The following is a 22,701-nucleotide window of genomic DNA, read 5'->3' as shown; positions in this document are numbered from 1 at the left end:
AATCATGAGATCTTTGAAGAAGTCAACATAATTGGAAGCAAGTTAGAGTACAATTTTGAAGCTTCAAGGGTTCAAATCAGCCTGCTCTTGTGTGTTCTGCAGGTTCACCAAAGGAAGCCCAACGAAAAACAAAGAACAATGCCTCTCGCCAAGAGACTCCACCGCAGCCAGTCCCTCCAGAGTCGTTCTTGCTTCACCTTGGAGTTACGGCCAGAACTCATCCAATAGGAGAGTTTTATAAAGTGTTCCCTTCGGCAGTGGATAACTTTGTTATTGATCAGTGAGTGTTGTCCATTTAGCTTAATAGGTATCCCTTAAGCTGATGATTAAAAAAAAGGAAGTCAGAAAGGTACTGAGAATGAAGATAATCATCAGTTTAAGAGTTGTGTGATTTTGATATGATACCAAATTCTTGTGACTTCCCAACAAATGGTACTAGTTAGGAGAATAAACGTTTCAATCTTGGGAATTAAAAGGTTCAATGCTAAAGCAATATTTTATTTTTGTTGATGGATTTCAGACGTTATGTGTTGTCCCAAGGAGCTGTTGATCACGAGAAAGAGGAGCTTTCAGCCTTAGTTTCCTGTTCTAGACCTGAAATGAACATCATTGAGAATGTTCTCTCTGTTATTCTCAGGTAACGTTCATCAGACTTTCATTATTACTACAAATGCACCTCTGGCTAATGTTTCTGTAACAACTCCACAAAGTAATCAAATGGGCATTGATTTTTGCCTTTGTCCTGTTTGGATAAAAGTGTGGTGTGATATTTTTCAGCCAATAAATTCGCACAGTAATGGAAAACTAAAAGAACTTTTCAGTACTATATCGGGAATGTCCATGGGACCTCTAGTTTAACCTTGTGATAATTATTATTAAAACTTACACTTGTTTTTGACAAAGTGTGTGTGTTTGGGTCTGGTGGGATTTTCTGTGACTTTTTCTTTTATTTCCAGAAAACATATCTCAGCAATGAAAAAAAATATCAAAAATATTTATAGTTCTAATTGAGCGTGAAATTTTACTTTTAATTTTGGTTCATGCAGGGGTCTTCTTGATGACGAAAACTTTCATCAGCACATGCGTGAAATAAGTCAAGAACCTGTGCCTTACTTTAGACAGCTGTGTGAGGCTCAGTATACCACAAGCTCCAGGCCTTCCTCAGCCAGCAGTGAAAGTGGTGGACCAGATCAGATTCCAAGCACACAGGTTGATATTTTTCCCCTTACGGTGGTGACATATTGGTAGTTTTCTCATGACACGATCGCCACCTTGCTGGTGGACAAAACAAAAGATCTCTCATTAGCTCCTTTCGTTCATCCACCAGCAATTGTACATTGCAGCATTGTTATCTGTCTCTGCACATAATTTCTCATCCCTTTCCCCTCTGAGGGGTTCCCCATTGACAAGTGAAATCATCTGGCGACAGAGTACGATCACCCCTAGGTGGGAAAGGGTACATCAAACATTGGTTCACGAGAAGAAAGAAAATGACCATGTACTGTATTAAAGCTGAAATTTAAGATTCTCCTTTTCAGTGCCAAAGCAAGAGTTCAGACAACAGTTGCAAAATGTGCACTTAGTTCAATTGCTGAAAATTTTTCCTTTGCTTACAACTGAGTCCAAGTGCATTTTTATGGTATTTAATCTTACCTTTAATCTGAATGAAACTGACTTTCATAAGAAATACTTCTTTCTATTAAATAGAAGCTGCAACATTTGCCAGTTTTTTGTTTCACTTAAGTTTCGTGGGTCTGCTGCTGATTTGTCCATCATTTGCTTTATCCCCGTGCACGTAGTCTACACAGCATGACATGTACCTCACTTAAATTGGTAACTTGGTGAACGTAGGTTTAGTTTTTTTATCAAAATCTTTCAATCTCTTGCAGCAGTCTGGTAGTGAACAAGACAGCAAAGATTCTGAGAGATTGATAAGCAGGACACATCAGATTATACAGCGCATGTCAGAGTCGGCACTGTCACCACCTGAAAGACTTTTACAGGGAAATGAAAATGCAGAAATGTTTACAGCACAAAGACAAGCCGTGCGCAGGTTTGCATATGTTGATCACATGTATCAAAAGCTTTTTCCAGGCTGGCGGCACAAAAGGGTTGCAGTGTTCCAGGAGCTTATGTCTAGGAGCAAACAACAGCCCTATATTCCTGTCACGCTGTTTTCAGAGACTGATTTATAATTATTTAGATTGAACTTCCTGCAAATGAGACTCCCGCAGGAGTCCGATGACCAATCACAAGAAACTACCTTTACGTCACGAAACTGGAACAGTCCTTTTTTTTTGGCGGAAAAGGTATTCAGAAAATAGATCAGTTTCTACAAATGTCGTCACGGTGACATAGGCTTAGTATGGGAGTTGCTTGCTCCTTGTCATTTCCTTGAGTGTGCACAATAGGAAACGGAGGCATTTGAAAAGCACATGAAAGTTTGGGAACCCATTGTTTACTTTGTTTTTAAGCATTAGCGCGGGTGAAAAATTTTCCTTGATCTTCACCCATATGTCAATTGAGAATTTTGAAATTGATGAATTTGCAGTTTGCATAGGAGTACAATGTCGGAACCCCCCCCCCACCCAGCCCTGTTATTTTGCAAAGTTTCCCGTCGTCACTTTTCTTGCCAATTTAACAAATAGATTCCATGTTCCCGTGCGTCTGTTCAGTAACAGATCACAGATGACATAAAAATCTGGTAAGAACTAAAATGTGACACACAAGGCTATAGGCGAATCACAAAAACAATGTTCTTGCCACATTTTGACATCTTCTGTGATCTATTACTGTACAGACAAAGGGCAACATGGAATCCATTCGTTTTATATAAATTTTGTTATGTCTCAGTCCTGTAATTCTATAATTTTCATATATTTGTCTGAATTCACATTGGTAGAGCCCATAAGCAACCCAACCAGCCTCGCTCTCTTTTTCTCCCTTGTCAGTTGTGGCTTGATAGGTTCAACTCATAACACATTTTTGCTATTAGGCTTCCAGAGTTCCAGTCACTAGTAGAATCTGTGTTGGAAAATTCCCTCCTGAACCTGCTAACGGAAGCGAATAATGGGGAAGTGAACCTGACTGCACGGACAAGAGTGATCGCATTACCGCCCACCAGAAACAAAATTGTAAGATAACGGTCAAAAAATGCCAGAAGTACGTTGAGAGATTGGAAATAACTAATTTAGCCTTCCTTTTCAATGTCAAAAGTACACCATAGGTTGTTGAGATTCAAATACTTGAAGGAGTGTGGTCTCTTTAAAAAGAGGACCTCTCAAATGCACACTGCATTACACTTGATTTTTTTTGGAAACACAATTGTGAGGAATATTTGAAAAGAATGTAAATAAAGAATTTTATGCTCATAGTTTTACAGTGTGAATAGCAGGGCCCGTGCAATTTGCCAATGTGCAAACAAAGTACTGGCATCATTACCACTTTATCATTGGCCACATTCAAGGAATAATGTGGTTATTTTTTGAGCTGAAAGAGCAACTCTGTACATCAATGCAGCGATTAGGTATTGTAACATTTTACTTTCTTGCGTACTAAATGTAATTATAATACTTGTTCAGTCAGTGTGATGCTTAATGGGCTTTGCTGACTTAAGTGAAGGTTAAATGCACATAAAATAAAGTGCTTTTTGTAAGACACTATGTGTGGGATGATGATAATGATAGCAAACAAAGTTTTATGGGCCAAGTGAGCAAGACTTGCAGTCATTTGACCAACACCCAAGCTCATGAAACTTGTCCATCTCTTTTTGGCTTTACATCTGGAACATTTCTTTCAATTGATAAAAAAGAAATGCAAAAACGTTTGACAGTAAATCGGAAATGATTTTAATGCTTCCCACTGATGTCTTAACAAGGTGAAGGTTTGCTGTATTGGTAAAGTTACAAATCCCATTAAAAAAACTACGAAGAGTGAAATGATCCTTGCATTTTAGCTGAACAATTTGAACACTAATTGTCTCTTACAGTCACCTAAAAAATCCAGGTGGCTCCAACTGGATTCGAACCCTTGCCTTCTGCGATACCAGTGCATTTGAGCTAAGAGGCCACATAGTAGGGAGTACTGTAGGTCAATAATTTATTGGGCTTGTGTGTACCCTCCCGTGAAATGACTTAATGAATGAAATAAAATAATAAACAATATATATTTGCAGTGTGGATAATAGACGAACCAACCAATAAATTAACCAATAAACAATGACAAATGGTTTTTGAATTAAAAAGCTAATCATATTCCCACGGACCTTAAAATACTTCATGAAAATAACTTTAAAAAGAAATTACAACTATCTTTACTTTTTCTCTTAGAAGAGAGTTGTAAAACGTTCTAAGGGTTTTCTGCAGAAAACTGCTGCATTTGACATAAATACATGTACAGTGATTTACTTGGTTTGTCAACTTTAAAGGCTGGATTATGACCTCTTCTCTAGTATTGACTATAAAGCTTGCACTAAAAATTAATATTTATGACATGTATTCTATATATGCACTCTTTGTCTTAATCCAATAAAAATAATTTGGTTTAAGATGAATTCAATGAGGATCTCTCATTCCTGTAAATCTACCTTGCCAAAAATAAACATATACAGCAAAACAAACAAATTCAATAAGCTACCCCAATATAAACATTCTACTCTATATGCTTCTTCTATTGTCCAGATACATGTAATGTAACGTTTTAAAAAACGAGCAGCAGTGTTTTTAGGCCCGATAAAACATGAATGACTTTTTGAAACTTAACTTATGTAGTCCATGTTTAAAATTGCATTTACACTACAAATAACATCCATTTTCTATAAATACAACCACATTTTACATGCAGCTGAATCATGAAAATGTTCCAAAATATACATTTCTGCCTATAAATATTATTACTGAAATTGCCATGAAACCTTAATTTGCAGCATATTATTTCAACATTATAAGTATTTTTGGGAGATTGATTCATTGTGTCATGACATACAAAGTCCTGAAAACCTAAAGTTATATGTCAGACAACTGAACTTGCTCATTCATTTATCTTTTGGCCCCATTAATTTTTATGATGCCCTTCAAAGTAACAAATAATTACTGATCAAGAACGTTTTTTAAACTCCATTGTAAGCTTGATAGATAAGCTAAATAGTTAGCTATTTAATTAAGAGTGTCACCTCAGTTCAAAGGTTTTGAATGGATGGCGTCGTTATCCCATCAACAGCTAGAAATGCTGAATGACAAAACAAATGATAATTCTAAAAATAATGAGTTTGAACATACATGCAGTAAAGTTTTTTTACCAGTGAGTACTGTATAATCACTTCCTTCATACATGTATATTCTCGATTAGAGAAAGGGTTTACATGCAATATAATGCCATCTTTTATAAAAAAATTGTTTCCACGAAATTCACAACTTGGATTTAAATATCACATTCTTTGCATCTTCAATTTTCACACCCTTTCTGTTTTTCATGATCTTCTCTACTGCAAAGCAGATGTGTTCAAGATACCAGAATGGTACCCGCTTGTGAACCGGAAGGTACAACACATGATCAATCAGATACTTTGCATTGTGAGGAAAAAGAACATCATCTTTTTCTTTCCTAAACGAGTTACTTGCTTGGTTGGAACCAGCAGCTACTGGTGCAGAACAAACAAACTCTGCAGATGACATGTTCAAGGACTTTAAATTTTCATGGGTGGTCCATGAATTGCCAGCAGAGGAAGGGATAACCGCAACTTCTGCTCGGGGAAATGTAGTCTCAGCATTGCATGTTTTATACTCTTCTGGTTTCTCCTTCAGTTCAATATTTTCCCCACTATGCTGGGTCCTGAATACTGTGGATAGCTGTGTTGCTCCTCTGTAAGCTTCCACCCCTTCTCTTTCAAGTTCTCTTACAACTTCGTCTGGATTGTCCTGTTAAAAAAATGGCTATTAAATGAAAGAAATACAAGGTTTTTGTCTATAGTGGAACGAGCTAGTTCAAGGGAACTCCACTTTCACAATCTGAAGAAAACAATGGTTTGGGAAACAGTTGGCCAACTGTCGGCCAAAGTTTGTGCTTGATGGCTGTAAAATAATAGTAATATTATGATTATGATTATGATTATGATTATGATTATGATTATGATTATGATTATGATTATGATTATTATGATTATTATGATTATTACAAATATAATCAAACAAACATTACACAGATACCAATAATTTTGCCCCTTGAAAATACAATCTATATCTTTGTATTCGCATGCAATATCCTCTTGGTACTAGTGCTCTGCTCTAAAATTTCAAGTGCAAACACACATGTACTTACAACAACCAGTGGGAAAAGCCAATAGTTTCTCCTGTCAGCTTTCATTCCAGGGACAAAGACATTTCCTGGAAGATTCTGACTCACAAAGTCTCCCTTTAACTTGATGCACCGGAAATCTTTGTCACAGATTCGTCTCAGTCGATACAACATAAACCTCAACAGCATGGCCGATGGTTGTTGCTGGAGCTGGTTAACTGTTACACCTCCAGGAAAAGCACGTAGAAGAGAAATGAAATACTCTTTGTACGGAAACCCAAGAAATTGAAAGGAATTGACCAAAACCCAGTTAAGGAAGGAGTTATTAAATCCTGCAGCCATCAGAATAGAATAACATGAGAGCTTCTTGAAATATGTCCACTGGCTCTGTATAGGGTACTGTTCAACTTTTGCTCGCATTTTCTTCAGAATTTTAGGGTTTTTGACACCAACAACTGCCCCTCCTAGAGATGTATAGTGCTTTATGGATCCAAAACTAAAAAAGCTTAAGTCAGAAAGTTCATGTCCTTTCATTTTGAATCCTTGAAAGGACTCGGCACAATCTTCAAGAACATAAAGCCCATGTGCACGAGCCACTTCAAAAACTTTGTCTAAATTGATCCATTTACCATAAAGGTGCGCTGCCAAAATGGCAACTGTTTTGTCATTTACAGCAAGTTCCACAAGCTCTGGCTTCGGAGCTAAAGTGTCAAGATCCAAATCAACTGGCACAACCTTCAGTCCGTGGCTTTCAACAACATAAACCATGTCTGGAATGTTTATAGCAGTGAAAATTACTTCTGAACCAGCAGGAAAGTTCATAATTCCAAGGAAAGCATCAAGAGCTGTTCGTATTGAAAAACAAGCAAGCCATTGCTCAGAGCCACCAAATAAACTTTCAACTTGGGTTTGAAGTGCCTTTCTTTGTTCTGTCTGTGTAGTCGAATAACTGAAGGCAGTGAGAATATCCTTCCAAGAAGCATCTTGGTGAATAAAAGCACAAAGAAACATTAATCTATTAATGATATCAATATTTAAAAACAAGCATAACTTAAATTATTATTTACATTAACCCATTGACCCCTGAGAGTAAGACTTGACAGATTTAACTCTGCCTAACACCAGATAATTTTACTCTTGAACTGGGGGCATGGTAGGGCATTTGAGGTGTCAATGAGTTGAGCAGTTAGTATGTTCTCTTCATTAATCCACTCACTTCTTAGGGCCGATTTACACTGTACGATTTTTGTCGCATGTGACAAGCTTACGACCAGCCTACGACATGACTTATGACTGTCAAAGCGTTTTAAAACGTTTTAAAATGCTGCAACATTTTCTCTGACATACACGACAATCGTAAACAAGTTGTAACCCTGTCGTAAGCTTGTCGCATGCGACCAGAATCGTACCGTGTAAATTGGCCCTTACACACCCCAGAATGCCCCTAGTTGACAAGTAAAATCGTCTGGCGTTAGTCAGAGTAAAATCTGTTAAGCACGGTGCCTACTAATTCAAAGGTACTTTTGCGTGGCTTACTAAATATGCGGGAAAAGCAGACCTTAACAAATGTTAATGAAATCCAAAAATAAAATTGGGGGTAACCACGCATTTTTCGAAGATAATTAATCAACAATATTTGTACTAAGCTTTAAAATGCAAAGCAATGTATGGCATTCTTTTCCAAATTGAAGCTTTGTTACATGTATCTCCGAAAAATGCGTGGTTATCCCTAATTTTCTTTTTGGATACCAAGAGAACATGCTAAGTTGTGCTTTCTCTGCATAGTTTTGAACCACGCAAAAATATCCCTGTATTAATAAGCACCACCCATAGGAAATCCGAGTATCTCGAGATGTTCAGAACGTATGTGCAATAACAATAGTAGGCACTGTCCTTAAGTATTGTGCCCAGGAGTCAATGCGTTACAAGGAAGTAATCATTATTAATGATTTTTTATTTAAAATTAAATTTTGATACTAACTGCAACAAAACAATCAACCTGTAAAATAGGCCCTGTACAATCTGCTCAAAGTTTTTTATTAGTGCTCTCGCCATCTTCAATGGTTAACCATTTAAAATTCCTCAAATGGGTGGGGTGCTGATGCAGAAGGGACAGAGACAGTTTTTGACACTAATGCTTGCCCAGTTGCCTGGGGCAAGTAAAACAACTCTAAGGTTGCCCAATCTGGCAACAAGAATTTTTGTTCAACTAATATTTTGTGGAAGGATTTGATTTGCAACAAAGAAAGTGACTAGTAATTGAAAAAAATGCTACATAAATAACTGGTGTCACAAAATTGGGTGCACACACTTGCTGACTAGATGACTTTTTTTTCTTTTTCCGGTAAAATTGCTTTGTTCAACATTATCACATCTACTGGTACTTTGAAACATACGAAACATACACAAGAACCTATGTGCACTAAACCTGTACTAAACGTTGTCTTTTGATGGTCACAAATACAAGTCACTTCACTGCAAATATAATAATAATGCTATAGAAGGCCAGACAACCAAACTAAAAGATAAGCATGCAAATACTAAAGAATCTGAAGTCACAAGGTTTTCCAGATGACATTAAGGACGTTCGCGCCTAAAATGTCCCACATACAGAATTTTCTTTAACTTGCCACGCAGAAAGGTAATGATCTACTTTTGCCAAAAAGGCAAAAAAATGGGGGGTCACTGTGCTCGTTTTCGAGATCATGAGGTGCACTTTTAGAAGTTTGCGTTATTTTAATATGATCTTAGGTTACAACTGTCAGCAATAAAAAAGCTACATTAGTGAAATTTAGATCAGGTAAATGTACTCAATTCAACATAACTAATATTTGCAGCTGATGTCTTTTTCTGTGGTGATATAGACCTTGAAAAATGATACATATTAGTCTAAGAAAGAAAACTTCGGTCACATGATAGGATAAAAGGCAAAATATTTGTAACTTCTCACATACAGATTTTTTTGTTTTTTGTTAAAATGGACAAAATCAGGAAAGGAAGTGATCTACGGAAAGAAAAATGGGGTCACCGAGCATTCAAGAGAGTGAAATCGCTGCGAAGTTCTCAAAGCGATCGTCTATTCGCACTGTCATGTCATTGCATCACATTTCCGAGAAGACCTGGGTCCACAGCTATCCCATGATGCCACACACCTTCACGTTCCATTCTTGTGGAAAATGTTTGCTCTTTAGCATTGTGTTTACCTTCGTGGTCTGCGATGCATGACGTGTGTGTGACATGCGCAAAAAAATGCGCAGTAGCAATGGGCACGAACGTCATTGAAAGCTTTTGTTTTGCTACAAGAATAAAGGATTTTGCATCTAAGATTTTAGTAACTATCTGGCTAAGGGGATAGTCATGCTTTTAAACAAGTCAAGAGAGCAATTCAAGTAAATAAACAAATAACTAGAAGATCTTGTCCAACCAATCCAACAATGTATTGAAATTAAGAAGTCAAGTGAGAATTCCAGGGTTCCTTACAGTGGGATTTCACTGCATGAATGAGTAGGCTTGGAGGAAACTTATGCAAAAACATGTCTAACATGAGCTCCCGTTACATGTACAAGAACAAAATGTATCAGTCAAAATGGCATACTTTGGGCATTTGTCACCTTTTACGTCATGGAGGGGGAGGGAATTTGATAATCAGAGTCTGCCAAGTGGTGGAGAATTTTATTTTATTTTATTTATTCACCTTTTAAGAATGGACTTACATGTGTGATGTGGCATTTGAATGGCTTTGAACGGGAGAAATTTGAACAACAATTTTCAAAAAAAGGAAAATGCACCAGGGAGGGGGGGGGGGAGGGTGTTAAAGCTTTGACTTGACAGATACAAAACTCCCTGATTACTTTCAGTCGACTAAGAGAGGTTGCTTTACAATTTAATATATACATGTAAAGGAATTGAGAACACTGATCCTCACACTTAGCTGATGCCGGTGCTGAGCTAAGATCGAAGCTACTCAGTTGGGAGAAGGTCGATTAGTTGGGCGCATGTGTTCCCGTGAAAGCATTGAAAACTACTACCAAGGATGAAAACTTGATGTACAGGGCAAAAAACTTTTTTTTCATTCCACAATGGACGAGTAACTTTGAGATTTTGGTTGTCCGAAAGTTAAATTCACTTGACATGTCCAAAAAATTATTGAAGTGAATAACAAAATATCATTAAAAAGCGTGGACATTGTATAATATAATCTGTTTTGTACCAAATCTCAAGTGTTTGTTTAACAGTTATTTCAATTTCTGTTGTTCTTTGCACTTAAATGTACAACACCATTTTATACACACACATTTGGGATCATGATCACTCACATTCTTTATGTACAATATACCACTTGAGAAAATGCAGCACATCTATGAGGCATTAAAATCGCGATCTAAGATGAAAGAGATATGTCCCGGCAATATTCTGAGGTCATTTTCAAGGAAATGATCTGGCCTCAGTTGCTCAAAAGGTGGATCGAATAAATCCCAATCTAGGGGATAAACAGTAGCAAAAGCAATTGAGTTATCCAGTGGATAGTGATTTATTCAGTGGATAGTGCTATCCACCCTTCAAACAACTGGGGCTGATGATAACAAGACTTACTTCAACTACACTTATCTTGCCACAATGGTAATCATCTCGTTCAAGTGTTAATGAATAATTAGCATTAACAGCGCTATATAAACGAATTATATTATTATTATTATTATTATTATTATTATTATTACTATTATTATTATTATTATTAATCAAACGAGGTCATCATTTCCATACAATATTATGGAATGTGGATCCCAGTCTTTACCGAAACAACAGAGCCAGATACTCTCGGAAAACGGGTAAGTTGCCGTGAAAAGAAACCAAAACTCGTGAAACTCAGGCTAGTTTACAAAGTCCAGAGATGCTTGGGAACTCAGTTCTCAGTAGAAAAGAACTTTTTTTTTCGGCAAAGTCTACTCGTCGCGTAGGACAAGTGCTTTTGGAAATCCACTCGTCCAAGATACAAGAGTACTCGTTGCGGACGAGCGGAAGCTTTTTGCCTTGTAATGTAACAAAACAAAACTGAATGATCCTTGGTCCATCGAGGTGCGAAATTAATTTTGCAATCGGCCACGAATTTATACCTCCCTGTAACATGTTTCACTCACTTACCTATAAAGAGGCACGAGTGTTTCTCAGGTAAAAGTGCCATTGTCATCTTTTTTTTTTCTCATCAAATCATGGGCTTTCGTTTCTTTCCCAACGACATCCTCTCAAGAACTTCAACAATTTTTCGCAGGCGTTGTCCAATCGGAGGGTGCTTGGGACGAGGGAGTATTGGTAACTTTTGGTAACCAAGGAAACGGATAGCACAGGGTACCCAAGCAACGTTTTATTTTTTTTTCAGCCTCTGTTCGGGGAATAATCACATTCTTGAGCCTGTTTTATTTTTTCTTTTTAATGGACAGGAAAGGAGACCGCGTTCTATGAATAGGCTAATATCTGAAAACATGCTCTAAAATACTTCCTTAAGGAGGCTGAAAGCAGTTTCAAGGTGTGCAACAAACTGCACTATTTAGAAGGATTGAATCCACCCAAGTGTTTCGCGTAACACCAACGTTTTGGTACCAAATGAAACTCCAATGATTGCTTAACAAGAAGCACTCATTGATGTGATGTAGTAGGTCACCACGGCAACAAAACTGCCATCTAAAAGCACCCTATATTTTGACTTTAAACACTTGTATCTCAGCAACGAACTCAATGACCCCCAATTTTTAATGTTGGAAAGTGATAAGCAAGTCCAGAGCTTAGTATTTGCGTTACTCCCTCTTTTTTTCATGGCGAATATGTATTTTAATGGTAGTCTCGCTTACTCTGTTTGAGTCCGCGTTCTTGAAAACAACAGTCATATACCACTAGAGATCACTAGACAACCATTGAAATAATTATTACATACCTCGATGGAATAGCCCTTATCGGAGTTAGCAGCAGTTTTGCCACATAAACGAGGCTAAGGGGTTATTTAGTATTGAATTGACCCTAGAGCCTCTTTTGCATGTAGTTTTGAACAAAAGAAAATGTGCCCGCATGTTCAATTCGAGTAAGGTCCATTTGATAGTCCTTTCGAAGGTAGACCTGAGGGGGAATGTTGGCAGCCTCGTTCCCACACGTTCCCAGGATCTCCATTGTCTCATCGACAAAGAGACCCTGGGAACAAGTTTGGACTGTTGGCACTGACTGACAAAATCTGAGCAGAAGTCATCTTCAGAGTCAAGCGACGGTTGGAAATTCAAACGAATGTAGTGATGCTCTGGTCTGTGTTTTACAAGATCACATGACGATCAAATTCTATCGAGATATGTTCAAGCACCCTATTTTGTCTCGAAACGCTTACATCTTAAAAAAGAATCTGGTGACCTCATTTTTTTATTGCTTGAAAGTAAAAAGCAGGCGAAGATAAAACTCTGCAAAGTTAACAGAAAAAAATAGAACCTTCTGGAATTTTACCAATCGTGAAGTTTGCCACGAATTTGCTCTATAGCACCAGAAACAGAGCGTAGGTTGCGAAAAGACACCAACGCCTGAGTGATGCGTTGTTAGTCGGGGTTTTCAATGCACTGTCAGATGATCAGAATACCACAGACACCGAACCGAACCTCGTTCCCAGGGTCCTCTCTATTTAATCAACCTCGTTCCTCTCTCGAGAAAGTACCCTAATTGCGGCTGGTCACGTGTCTATGTGTACAAATCAAATCCGCACTAAGGGTGGATCCTCGACTTATTTTTTCACTAGTAAAATTTAGTTCTATCCTGTTTTTATTTACCAAATGTCACGCACGTTCTTAAAAATAGACTTCAAATTGCGCTTCTTTGGGCTGGCTATACGGACTTTCTTTTGAAAGTAAAATAAGTAATGTGTCTGGAGCCGAACACCACGACAAGAACTGATATCCTCGGGCACAGAGGATTTACGTGTCTTTCTTGGGGTTTGTTTTACATTAATAGGCATTGCTGTGCCAAGCAATGTTTAAGTCCTCTCCCCACTGAACTTAGTATGTGAGATCAGTGGAGACAAAAATGTAACCATAATGCTCCTCCCTTCAAATATCTTTCTGGAATCTGAAAAATCTAGCAGACACGTGACCAGCCGCAACCAGGGTACTTTCTCGAGAGAGGAACGAGGTTGATTAAATATCCAAGGAAATCAGCAAACTCATTCAAAAACATGGAGTAGCTGAGGCCTTGAGATCTAAAACAACAACTATTTAAGGAGACTCAAACCATTTGTTGACGAACAAAGAAGGTCAATGAGAGATCTTCTGTTCTTATCCATCAACATGGCGGTGATTACGTAACGTGAAATTAAACCGGCGCATAAATGCGGGTTTCCTCATACTATGGCTTGTAAATTCTATTCAAAACATACAATGGGTTGAGACATTGGATGAGATGGAAACAAAAGATAGCTAAGTTTCGCGTCAAAAGCATAAAGTTACGGATAACCGGCCACAAACGGTGTATAGGTCCTTGTTAATAATATAAGTACAATATATTTTGTTTGTAACCAATTCCTGCAGACAAAGTTTACAGCAGCGATAGTAACAAAACTTGCTCGACAAACGGTGAAAGAGGTTGATGATAGATTTATTGTTTGTGGCATCCGAAACGGCGCCCGTAACAACGCGAAAACCACATCTTGTTGTTGGTTGTTTGGTTTTTCTATTGACCGTAAGTTTTGCAGGTTGTTGCGAATGATGACGTGTCAAACATAAAAAAATGCTTTGTTTATAGTAGTAGTGCACTTAGCTACCAAGCTAGCTCACAGGCACCCCACTTTTAGTAATGTGAAAGAAACATTTCAAACTTAACAGAAACATGATTAAGGACCCCAAGTGGCAGAAGGCAACCAGTTGGTTATTTACAAAGCGTGGAATCCGGGGAGAAATACTTTTATCCGGGGAGAATACTTTTATAGTAATAGGTGTTACCCTCTTTAAATAAAGGTTATTATTAAATAAAGGTTATTATTAAATGCGGAAAAACCCATACCAGAGGTTAGCTAGAACGGGATTTGAACCCAGTTCACCCGCATACAAACCCTACGCCTCAACCACTGGACCACGCTACCCCTTTAATAAACTTGTTCCGCGCTTTTGTCGCGTCCCAAATCCACCCGCTTGTTTATCATCATTTTCTCGTCTGAATAGACCAATTTCGATATATTAAAATTCAGTCCTAAACAAAAGGTATCATCTCGAGGCTCTAGAGAATAAATAAGGATTTGTATGACTTTATTCCCCAGAGCCTCGTTATGATGCCTTTTGTTTAGGACTGAATTTTAATATATCGAAATTGGTCTATTTTAAGACTCGGCCTTTAACCATGTGACTGGTCCAGTACATTTTCATTGGTCACGCACCAAGTCAAACCGGACTTTCCCATGCTCCTTCAATTAAATCAATGACAACGATAACAATGGTTCTGCCATATTTCATGTTTTCAATATGTTTCATATAACTAAAGAGAATGTCAGTCGTAAGGTCTTGTTTTATATTTTAAAAACAAAATAAACATTTCATCTCGAAATATCAGCGTTTTTCACGAAATCCGTGCACTTGATAATTTCACGCTTGCCTTCTGCACGGACGCGCATATATTTTCAAAGCGTTTTTTCACTGCCTTGTAGTTAAAAATTTGAGTACAAAAAAATCGACACAGATTCTTTTCCATTATAATTTTTCCTCTTTGCGTGAAAAATCGTAGAATAATTTGGTCGGTGACCCCATTGCAATTTGCAGTCAAACGAGTAGATCTGTCAGGGACACCAAATTAGCAACAATAGCAGTGATTTTCACGGCGAAAGCACACCGGCCAGTGACGTTTTTCTCGTGTAGATGTTGCAAACACGAGGTTACGCATGGCACACTTTGTTGTCACTTCGATTAGACATTGGAATTGACGCCTACCAGCCAATCAGCGATCTTCGTGAACGAAATAAATTGAGCCCAATTTCGAGACTGATCGCTTCGCTTTCGGGCAAACAGCTTGTTTCCTTTGCTGCTGCTGCTGCTGCTGCTGCTGCTGCTGCTGCTGAAGAAGTTTATGGAGCTGTCGTTGCTAGACGAAGAAGTGATCTTGACGAATATGACGCTGCGTTCCAGACTCAAGGATTACTTCGGAGAAGACAAATTAAAAGACGGACCACAGTATAGGTGAAGTATATGCGTGCAAAAAGAAGGGTGCGGCCCACAAAGTTATCACACTTAACTGGGGCGCTTGTTCTGTTTTCTGGTGCATTTCTCTTGAGAATTAGCTCCCGAAAGTGCATTCTGCCGTTGAAGGGTCGAGTTTTGTTCTAATTATATGCCTTCACAGAACTCCGTCTTTTAACTTGTCAACTAAAAAAATAGCCCTTATATCTTGGCAACCAAAGTACTTGTTAGAAAGGTCCAAATTTCTGAACAGGTTTTTTGACGAGAATAAAACGAATTCCATCGGTAACTCGCAGCTGACACCACGCGAGCGAGCGAGCAAAAGATTTGGATCTTGGAAGTCCTCGTAAAATTTCCTGAACAAACCACGCTACGGTTTCATTTCGTTTTTGTAAGATCGGACGCGATGCAAATCGAAACTCCCAAACTTTCGTACTGCCTTATTGTAGTAATTTGAAAGTGTACAAGCTTACCACATTTTCGTTGATACAAGTTATGTCCTTTAGTCACTTAGTCACTATCCAGTGACTTATCACCTACAGCGAGACTTGCAAACGCATATGTCTGATCCTTATCGCTATGAGTTTGAGCGAACCACATCCTGGGATAACGTTCAGCAACTCCTTAGGTGTAACCTATCAACAGGCCCCCAAAACTTTGGTTACGCACTCCTTTCAATTACTTCAAATGCAGAGATGTTTTATCAACATTTAGTTAAAATTCATCTGTTAAAAAACGTTAGGAGACTCCAAATTTTGCGATGGATTGGTCCTTGTCTCCATCATTAGGCAAGCGAATGAAAGGACAAATACAAATAAGATATACGGACACATGACAATATAATATCCATTTAATGCATGGAGACCCTCCCCGGTCCTACCTTTAGAACTTGTCATTTTGCCCTCCCCTCCCTGGCTTCTTCAGTCTTATTCCCATTTTAACCACAAAGCCCTTGTCCTCCCCCATCTCTGTTGTCAATCCTCTCAAAGAGTCCCTACATTTTTTCCTAATCATCATAACCACCTTGCATGTTACTCCTTTCCCCCCCCCCCCTAAAATTGTCCTCATAGACTTCATAAGGTCATGTAATTCTCTTGCATTGCATTCCAGTGCATTACAAAGCTATTGTTCAGTTTCATGAGGTCATTGCCTAATCCCTCCCCTACAGATGGATTTAGATTACATGTCCACAAGCTAAGGCACTCGCAATTCGCTCAAAATTGGTTGTATATAAATTTAAATTGGAAAACATTTTCTTGATATATCCTTTCTCCGGCAGCCTGCTCTGACCTTTTTTTAGCATAATGAACGGACTATATTGAAAAAGAGGACTTTCAATTAATTTCAGTATTTACTTTCTAGACCTTGTGTCAAGCCACCTCGAACCCCTGAAGTACAACCAGCCAATTGGTTGCAAAGGGCCTAAGTACTCGGAAATATCTTTTGGAATGGATAATGCATTAAGCATCCCCTCACCTTTTTTTAGAAGCGAACCAAATCGATTTTCACCTGACTTCATCAGCTTTCATCGTCGCCGTGTTGACGGACGAAAACAAAAAATCTCTCGTTAGCTTCTTTGGTTCGTCCACCAGAAATCGTGCATTTTTCTATTGTTATTGGTGTCTATAGAGAATTGGTTGAAAACGTCCTACACTTTAAAGCTATGGCTCAATTCGTTATGCGATACGTAATCCACATGGAACATTTTTATCTTGCAGAACAATCAGGACTTGTAGAACTCGGAGCGAAAGAACAGTCTTTATTCCATAAAAACAATGATTATATTCGATCTGTCAGTAATGCCAACGGCCTCGATATTTCAATAATATTCTTTCCACGAACGGTATTCTTCCATTTAAACAACCAATATAAATAATGGAGAACTATAGAATACTGTATCTGACCTGACTGTTTTGGCGTGTAGTTTCGCGGAGTATTTTCATTAATTTTGCTTCCTTACAACCATTCAGAAGACCGCGTCAATCCTCTGAGAACACAGATAATTGATTTACGGAGAAAAAAAGGTTAGTTATTTCCTTTAGAGTTACAATTTGTTGTTCTGCAACTTTACAACTAACAAACAGAATAGACAAATGTAAAATATCGGAAAATATTCGTACTTTTTGTACGTTTTCCGTACAATAACTCGTAGAATTGAATAAACCCAAGTACTTTTCCATGTTATTGCTATCAGTAATGTTTATTTTCAACTTTTAGCCACTTGCCGGTTTATGGTCAACTGCCAAGGAAATGCCAGTAATTGCCATGGAAACTGTAAGTTCTCTTTTTCTCTGCACTAGCCTTAATTTAATAAATTCTCCATAATATTCACACGGAACTTTCTGATTTGTACCCGTAGCTGGAGGCCTATTACAAGAATTCCAATTCTACTCCTTTTATTGGAGACTGATAACAGACAACTGTAAGTTCTCCTTTGACACTCTTCATCTGGAAAGTATCTTTTAAGGATCCCCTCCCCTTATTCAATCCCATTTTTACAGCCATTTTCGATTTCAGTCTGATTCGTTCTAAAAAAAACCGATTAAACACTATTTTAAAATTACTTTTATCACAGCATTTGACGTAATTAAAAACACTACAGTTTGTTTATGAATACTACTTATCATGTTCATATTGTCACACCTGTTATTTTCACCGTTTAGTCGTAATTCACTTTAAAACCGTTTAATACAAGAATAACCAAAACGCTCTTAATTGCCTCGGAAACTGTAAGTATCTTCGTCTACAATAGCGTAAATAAATGGCCTCAGTGTACAGTACATTCACATTGAATACACGCTTCTTTTTTTTCTCAGTCAACTAGAGGACCCTACAAGCACATTGCAAAAAAAAAAAATCAAATTCTACGCTGTTATTGGACACTGTCACGCAACATGAAACTGTGAGTACTTTTGTGACACTATTTATCCGCAAAATAGGTTAAATGAATCCTGTCATTCAATTCATTATCAGGAACATCTTGTTCATAGAAGACAGTCAACATCCTTCTCCGCGTATCACATCCACAAAGAGAACACTTTATTTTCCTAGCATTTTTTTACGGCCATTTTCCATGCACTTAGAATGCACCATTATTTTGGCAATTAAGGCAATCAAAGAAGCGCTATAAAATGATTCGCTTTCATTCCCAACTATTCCCAAACCATAACATGACTTACCTGCTTTTTCCTGTGCTTTTAAAAACTGCTCGTTTCCTTCACCTGTAGCTATACAAATGCACCAACCGCTAGAGCCCCTTGATACTGCTAAGAGAACCCCAGATAAAACCATGATATAAAAGTACAACAAGCCACCCATCTCCCGAGATTGCACTCTATAATAAATTTCAAAAATCCTCATTTTCTCTTTCCTCCGGCCTATTCCGCATACCATCCACTAATGATAAATTTTTAAAAGCAAAAATAAAATTGAATTTATAAACCATAAAATTAATTTTAAAATCACTAAAAAAACTTTATTCAAATCTTTCTTTCTTCACTGACTTTTTCTCTCGTCTATCACATTTTCACATTCTTCCAATTTCTCTTCGTCAACCACATGTAACTTGGAACATTTAAACACATTCCGTTCTTAGTCCATTTCTTAAACCACTTAATATCCGTCAATATCCGGATTTGAAGCTCAACTCCGATGATACAGGTACAAATCACCTCGACCAACCCACTTCTACCTCGTGTACTATATTGCACCCTAGATCACCAGGGACTTGCGACACGACTCAAAATGCCAAATCACTTAGAATTGATCTAACAGCTATATAATCACACATTCATAGCTTCCAAGAAATTTACTGGAAGCCTTGCAACAAAACGGACAGGTTCCAGTCAAAGATCTCCAAAGCGTAAGCATATTACTAATAGCTATTACGTACTTAAATTACATGTAAGGGTTGTATAATTGTACTTTGTCACGTTATGTCATCTGTCTATTTTCATCTTTTAGCCGTATTCTCTCAAAAACCACTCTATAGACATGAACCGCCAGTAATTGCTATAAAAACTGTAAGAACATTTTTCGTTTTCATTTGCCTTAATTTATACCCTATATAATCGCACTGAACTTGCTTGTTCTTACCATTAGTTTAAGCAGTAAACACAGTAATTGGGGACTACGGACATCCAACTGTAAGTACTTATTTTGACATTTCATCAGAACAATATCTTGAAGGTTGGCTCCATTTTTCAGATACGTCTTTAAAGTAGCAGGCAGTGAATTTGGTTCTTCACTTGTCACACCTTCTAGTAAGGTCCACACAGTGAGTACCGCTTTTTAATAGTCTTACTCCATTTTGGAGTTCGGTCACCTCTCTTATATTATTACAACTGCCTTAAATAATTAAGCAGTCCCTCTCATCTTGCGCTAATGTCCAATAAAGCAATAAGCATGAAAACCGTGAATACTCTTTTTGGTCTACATTGACCTATATACCCTATAATATTCACACTGAACTTCTTATTTTTACCCATAGCTGGAGGCTTACCACAAGAAAGTCCAATTCTTCGACTTTGTTGGACACTGCTAACATAAAACTGTAAGTTCAGTTGCAAAAGGGGGGGGGGGGGGTTAAGGGTCCCCTTATTCTATTCATTTTTTTTTTACAACCATTCCCGATTTCGGTCTCATTGGTACTAAAAAAGAAACAACAATTTTTTACTGGTAAACCGATTTAACGCAATTTTGAAATTACTTAATCACGTCATTTTACAGGAAGAGGCTGAGCCTCACCACTTTTTTTTTTTTCCTTCGATGGTGTTTTCTCAAACTCTTTCCCCTCTATACCAAACCTAGCCACCCACCGCCCCCCCCCCCCCCTCTCAAACGTACCCCGCGGCCCCTGTTTTACACTTTGATAATGAATCGTAGTACTAATCATGGTCATATTGCCAGACCTGTTCATTTTCAACTTTTAGCCGTATTCAGTTTAAAAACTAGTACAACGACACTGAAACGCACTTTATTGCCACGAAAACTGTAAGTACCCTTTTCGTTTACATTAGACTTTAATATTCACACTGAAACACTTCTTTTTATCAGTTAGCTACGGGCACATAGCAAGAAATTCAAATCCTACGCCGAACTGAGACAACTTCTATGAAATTATATTCATCCACAAAAATGTTATGAAATACTATTATTCAATTCATAACAGGAGGTACCTCGGTCTAAGAAGACGGTCAATGCCCTTCTCCATTTATTCGCATCCACAAAAGTGAGTACTTGTTTTCTCAGCATTTTCTTACAGCCATTTTCCACTTCGAATACTCCATTATATTGTTGCAATAAAAGAATCCCTAATAAAAAAGATGCCCTTTCATTTGCATGCGACTAATCCCAAACCATAGCATGACTTACCCGCATTTTTCTGTTCTTTCAAAAATACCCAAATCAGAGCTTCTTAATACTGCTCCCGGAACCTTAGACAAAACCACTATTTAAAAGCACAACAAACCACCCATTTTTCCGAAATTTCACTCGATAATTTAAAAAAATCTCATTTTGTCTTTCCTCCCCTATTCCGCATACATCCACTCATTATTATACATTTTTAAAAGCCATAAAAAATAAAAAGATATCATAAAACTGAGTTTATAAGCCATAAAATTTAATTTTAAAAACATTAAAATGACTTTTTTGAATCTTTGTTTCTTCACTTCACTCGTCTATCTATTCTATTTTCACACTGTCATTTAATCACATTCCGTTCTTGGCCAATTTCTTAAGCCACTGAAAGCAATCCTCTTATCCGGAATTGAGCCTCAACTCCGTAGATACAGGTATCATCACCTCAAGCAACCCAGTTCGAACTGATGTACCGTTGCACCTTACATCCGATCAGAAACTTGCCACACCACGCACAAAATACCAAATCACAATATACTTTTTTGTTATATCTGTTATCACAATTTACAGTTTCCAAGAAATTTGCACGAAGCCTTGCACATCAAACGCCAATACTTACCATGGAAACCGTAAGTACATTTAGCCGTAATTAGTCTGATGATCGTGGCGTAAGCCGAGTGAAACTGAGTTACGGAGAAACAAATGGTTCTCTTTGATTACAAGTCATTGTTATATATTACTCTCGTTAACTCTCTTCTTCTTACCAGTAATTTTAGCAGGAAAATCTTACACCGTTAATGGGGACTCCCAACATCGAACGGTAAGTACTCCTATTAAACTTTCTTTCTCCAGAGAATATCTTAAACGTAGTTCATTATGTTTTGTCACCTCTGTGTATTTACATGTTTAAGCACAATTCATTCGAAAATCGTAAGTCCATCTTTCGTTTTCAACAGCCTTGATTCCCTATTCACACTGAACTTGCTGCTTCTATCCAATGATCTTTAAACCCTTATTGGGCATTGCCGACATTGAACTGTCAGGTCAGTACTTTGACACTTCATCCAAACAATGCTTTAGTGTCTTTCTTGTTAATCACCATTTTGTTTTTGTTTTTTGTTTTTTGTTTTCTTTTTTTACACACGTCTTCATCATAGCAGGCAGAGAATGTGGTTCCTGCACTTCTCACACATTCTGGTAAGGTCCACACAGTGAGTACCGCTTTTTAATAGTCTTACAGCCATTTTGGAGTTCGGCCACAGCTCTTACATTATAGCAATTATTCCTGCGCTTTCAAAGGATGCTTGTCTTCTTTTTAGCTCATGCAATGCAGTACTAGCCGTTGAGGAATTAACACTTTCATCACAAAATCCCTCAATACTGCTCTGGGAACCTAAGACAGCGACGAAGATCGTCTGTAAAACTAGCGCAAATTGGTATTTATTACTACCCATCAGCACAACTATCCACCGATTTTCAAACGATAACTGAACTCCACTTCCCCAAAACTTACAAAATTCTTTCTGTTTCCCCACACCATCCACTTATGATAATATTTAAAAGACGAAATATATAAAATACATAAAAATATAACTTTAAAAGAAATAAACTCGTTAAAACAAAAACGACTTTGTCACTTCGAATCCGTATTGGTATTAGTGATTAAAGGAATTAACCGTATTTACTGCAAAATCCATGTAATAATGGACAGCTGAAACGCCAGGAATTGCTCTGAAAACCGTAAGTACTTTTTTATCTTCACAGCCTGTAATAATGTTTACTTTTATTTTTGCCAAAAGCCAAACACTGACTTCTTCGCTGTTATTGGAAACTGCTAACATCAAACTGTAAGTACTTGTTTTTT

The 22,701-nt window shown here is 37.7% G+C and overlaps 2 protein-coding genes across 3 annotated transcripts in view; one reads left to right on the top strand and one right to left on the bottom strand.

The window, feature by feature from the left end:
* Window positions 1-3,935, top strand: part of LOC137985487 (cilia- and flagella-associated protein 65-like) — a 43,568-nt gene extending 39,633 nt beyond the window's left edge. The window contains exons 46-50 of one of the 2 annotated variants that reach the window (XM_068833107.1): window positions 103-280; window positions 521-637; window positions 1,047-1,209; window positions 1,890-2,053; window positions 2,996-3,935. In XM_068833107.1, the coding sequence (XP_068689208.1) occupies window positions 103-280; window positions 521-637; window positions 1,047-1,209; window positions 1,890-2,053; window positions 2,996-3,143 (770 nt within the window). In that variant the 3' untranslated portion in view covers window positions 3,144-3,935. The remainder of the gene's footprint in view (window positions 1-102; window positions 281-520; window positions 638-1,046; window positions 1,210-1,889; window positions 2,054-2,995) is intronic. The other variant, XM_068833109.1, reaches the window with a different exon arrangement.
* A 214-nt stretch (window positions 3,936-4,149) lies between these two features.
* Window positions 4,150-11,586, bottom strand: LOC137985488 (uncharacterized). The gene is made up of 3 exons (XM_068833110.1): window positions 11,434-11,586; window positions 6,316-7,274; window positions 4,150-5,915 (listed from the first exon to the last, which is right to left on the bottom strand). The coding sequence occupies exons 1-3, from the start codon at window positions 11,477-11,479 to the stop codon at window positions 5,406-5,408; spliced, it is 1,515 nt and encodes a 504-aa protein (XP_068689211.1). The 5' UTR covers window positions 11,480-11,586; the 3' UTR covers window positions 4,150-5,405.
* Window positions 11,587-22,701: the final 11,115 nt, after the last annotated feature.

The sequence above is a fragment of the Montipora foliosa genome, chromosome 14 (genome assembly GCF_036669935.1).
Source record: "Montipora foliosa isolate CH-2021 chromosome 14, ASM3666993v2, whole genome shotgun sequence".
Lineage (NCBI taxonomy): Eukaryota > Metazoa > Cnidaria > Anthozoa > Scleractinia > Acroporidae > Montipora > Montipora foliosa.
Note: the sequence above shows the minus strand (reverse complement) of the source record. Positions and strands in the feature narration are given on the sequence as shown.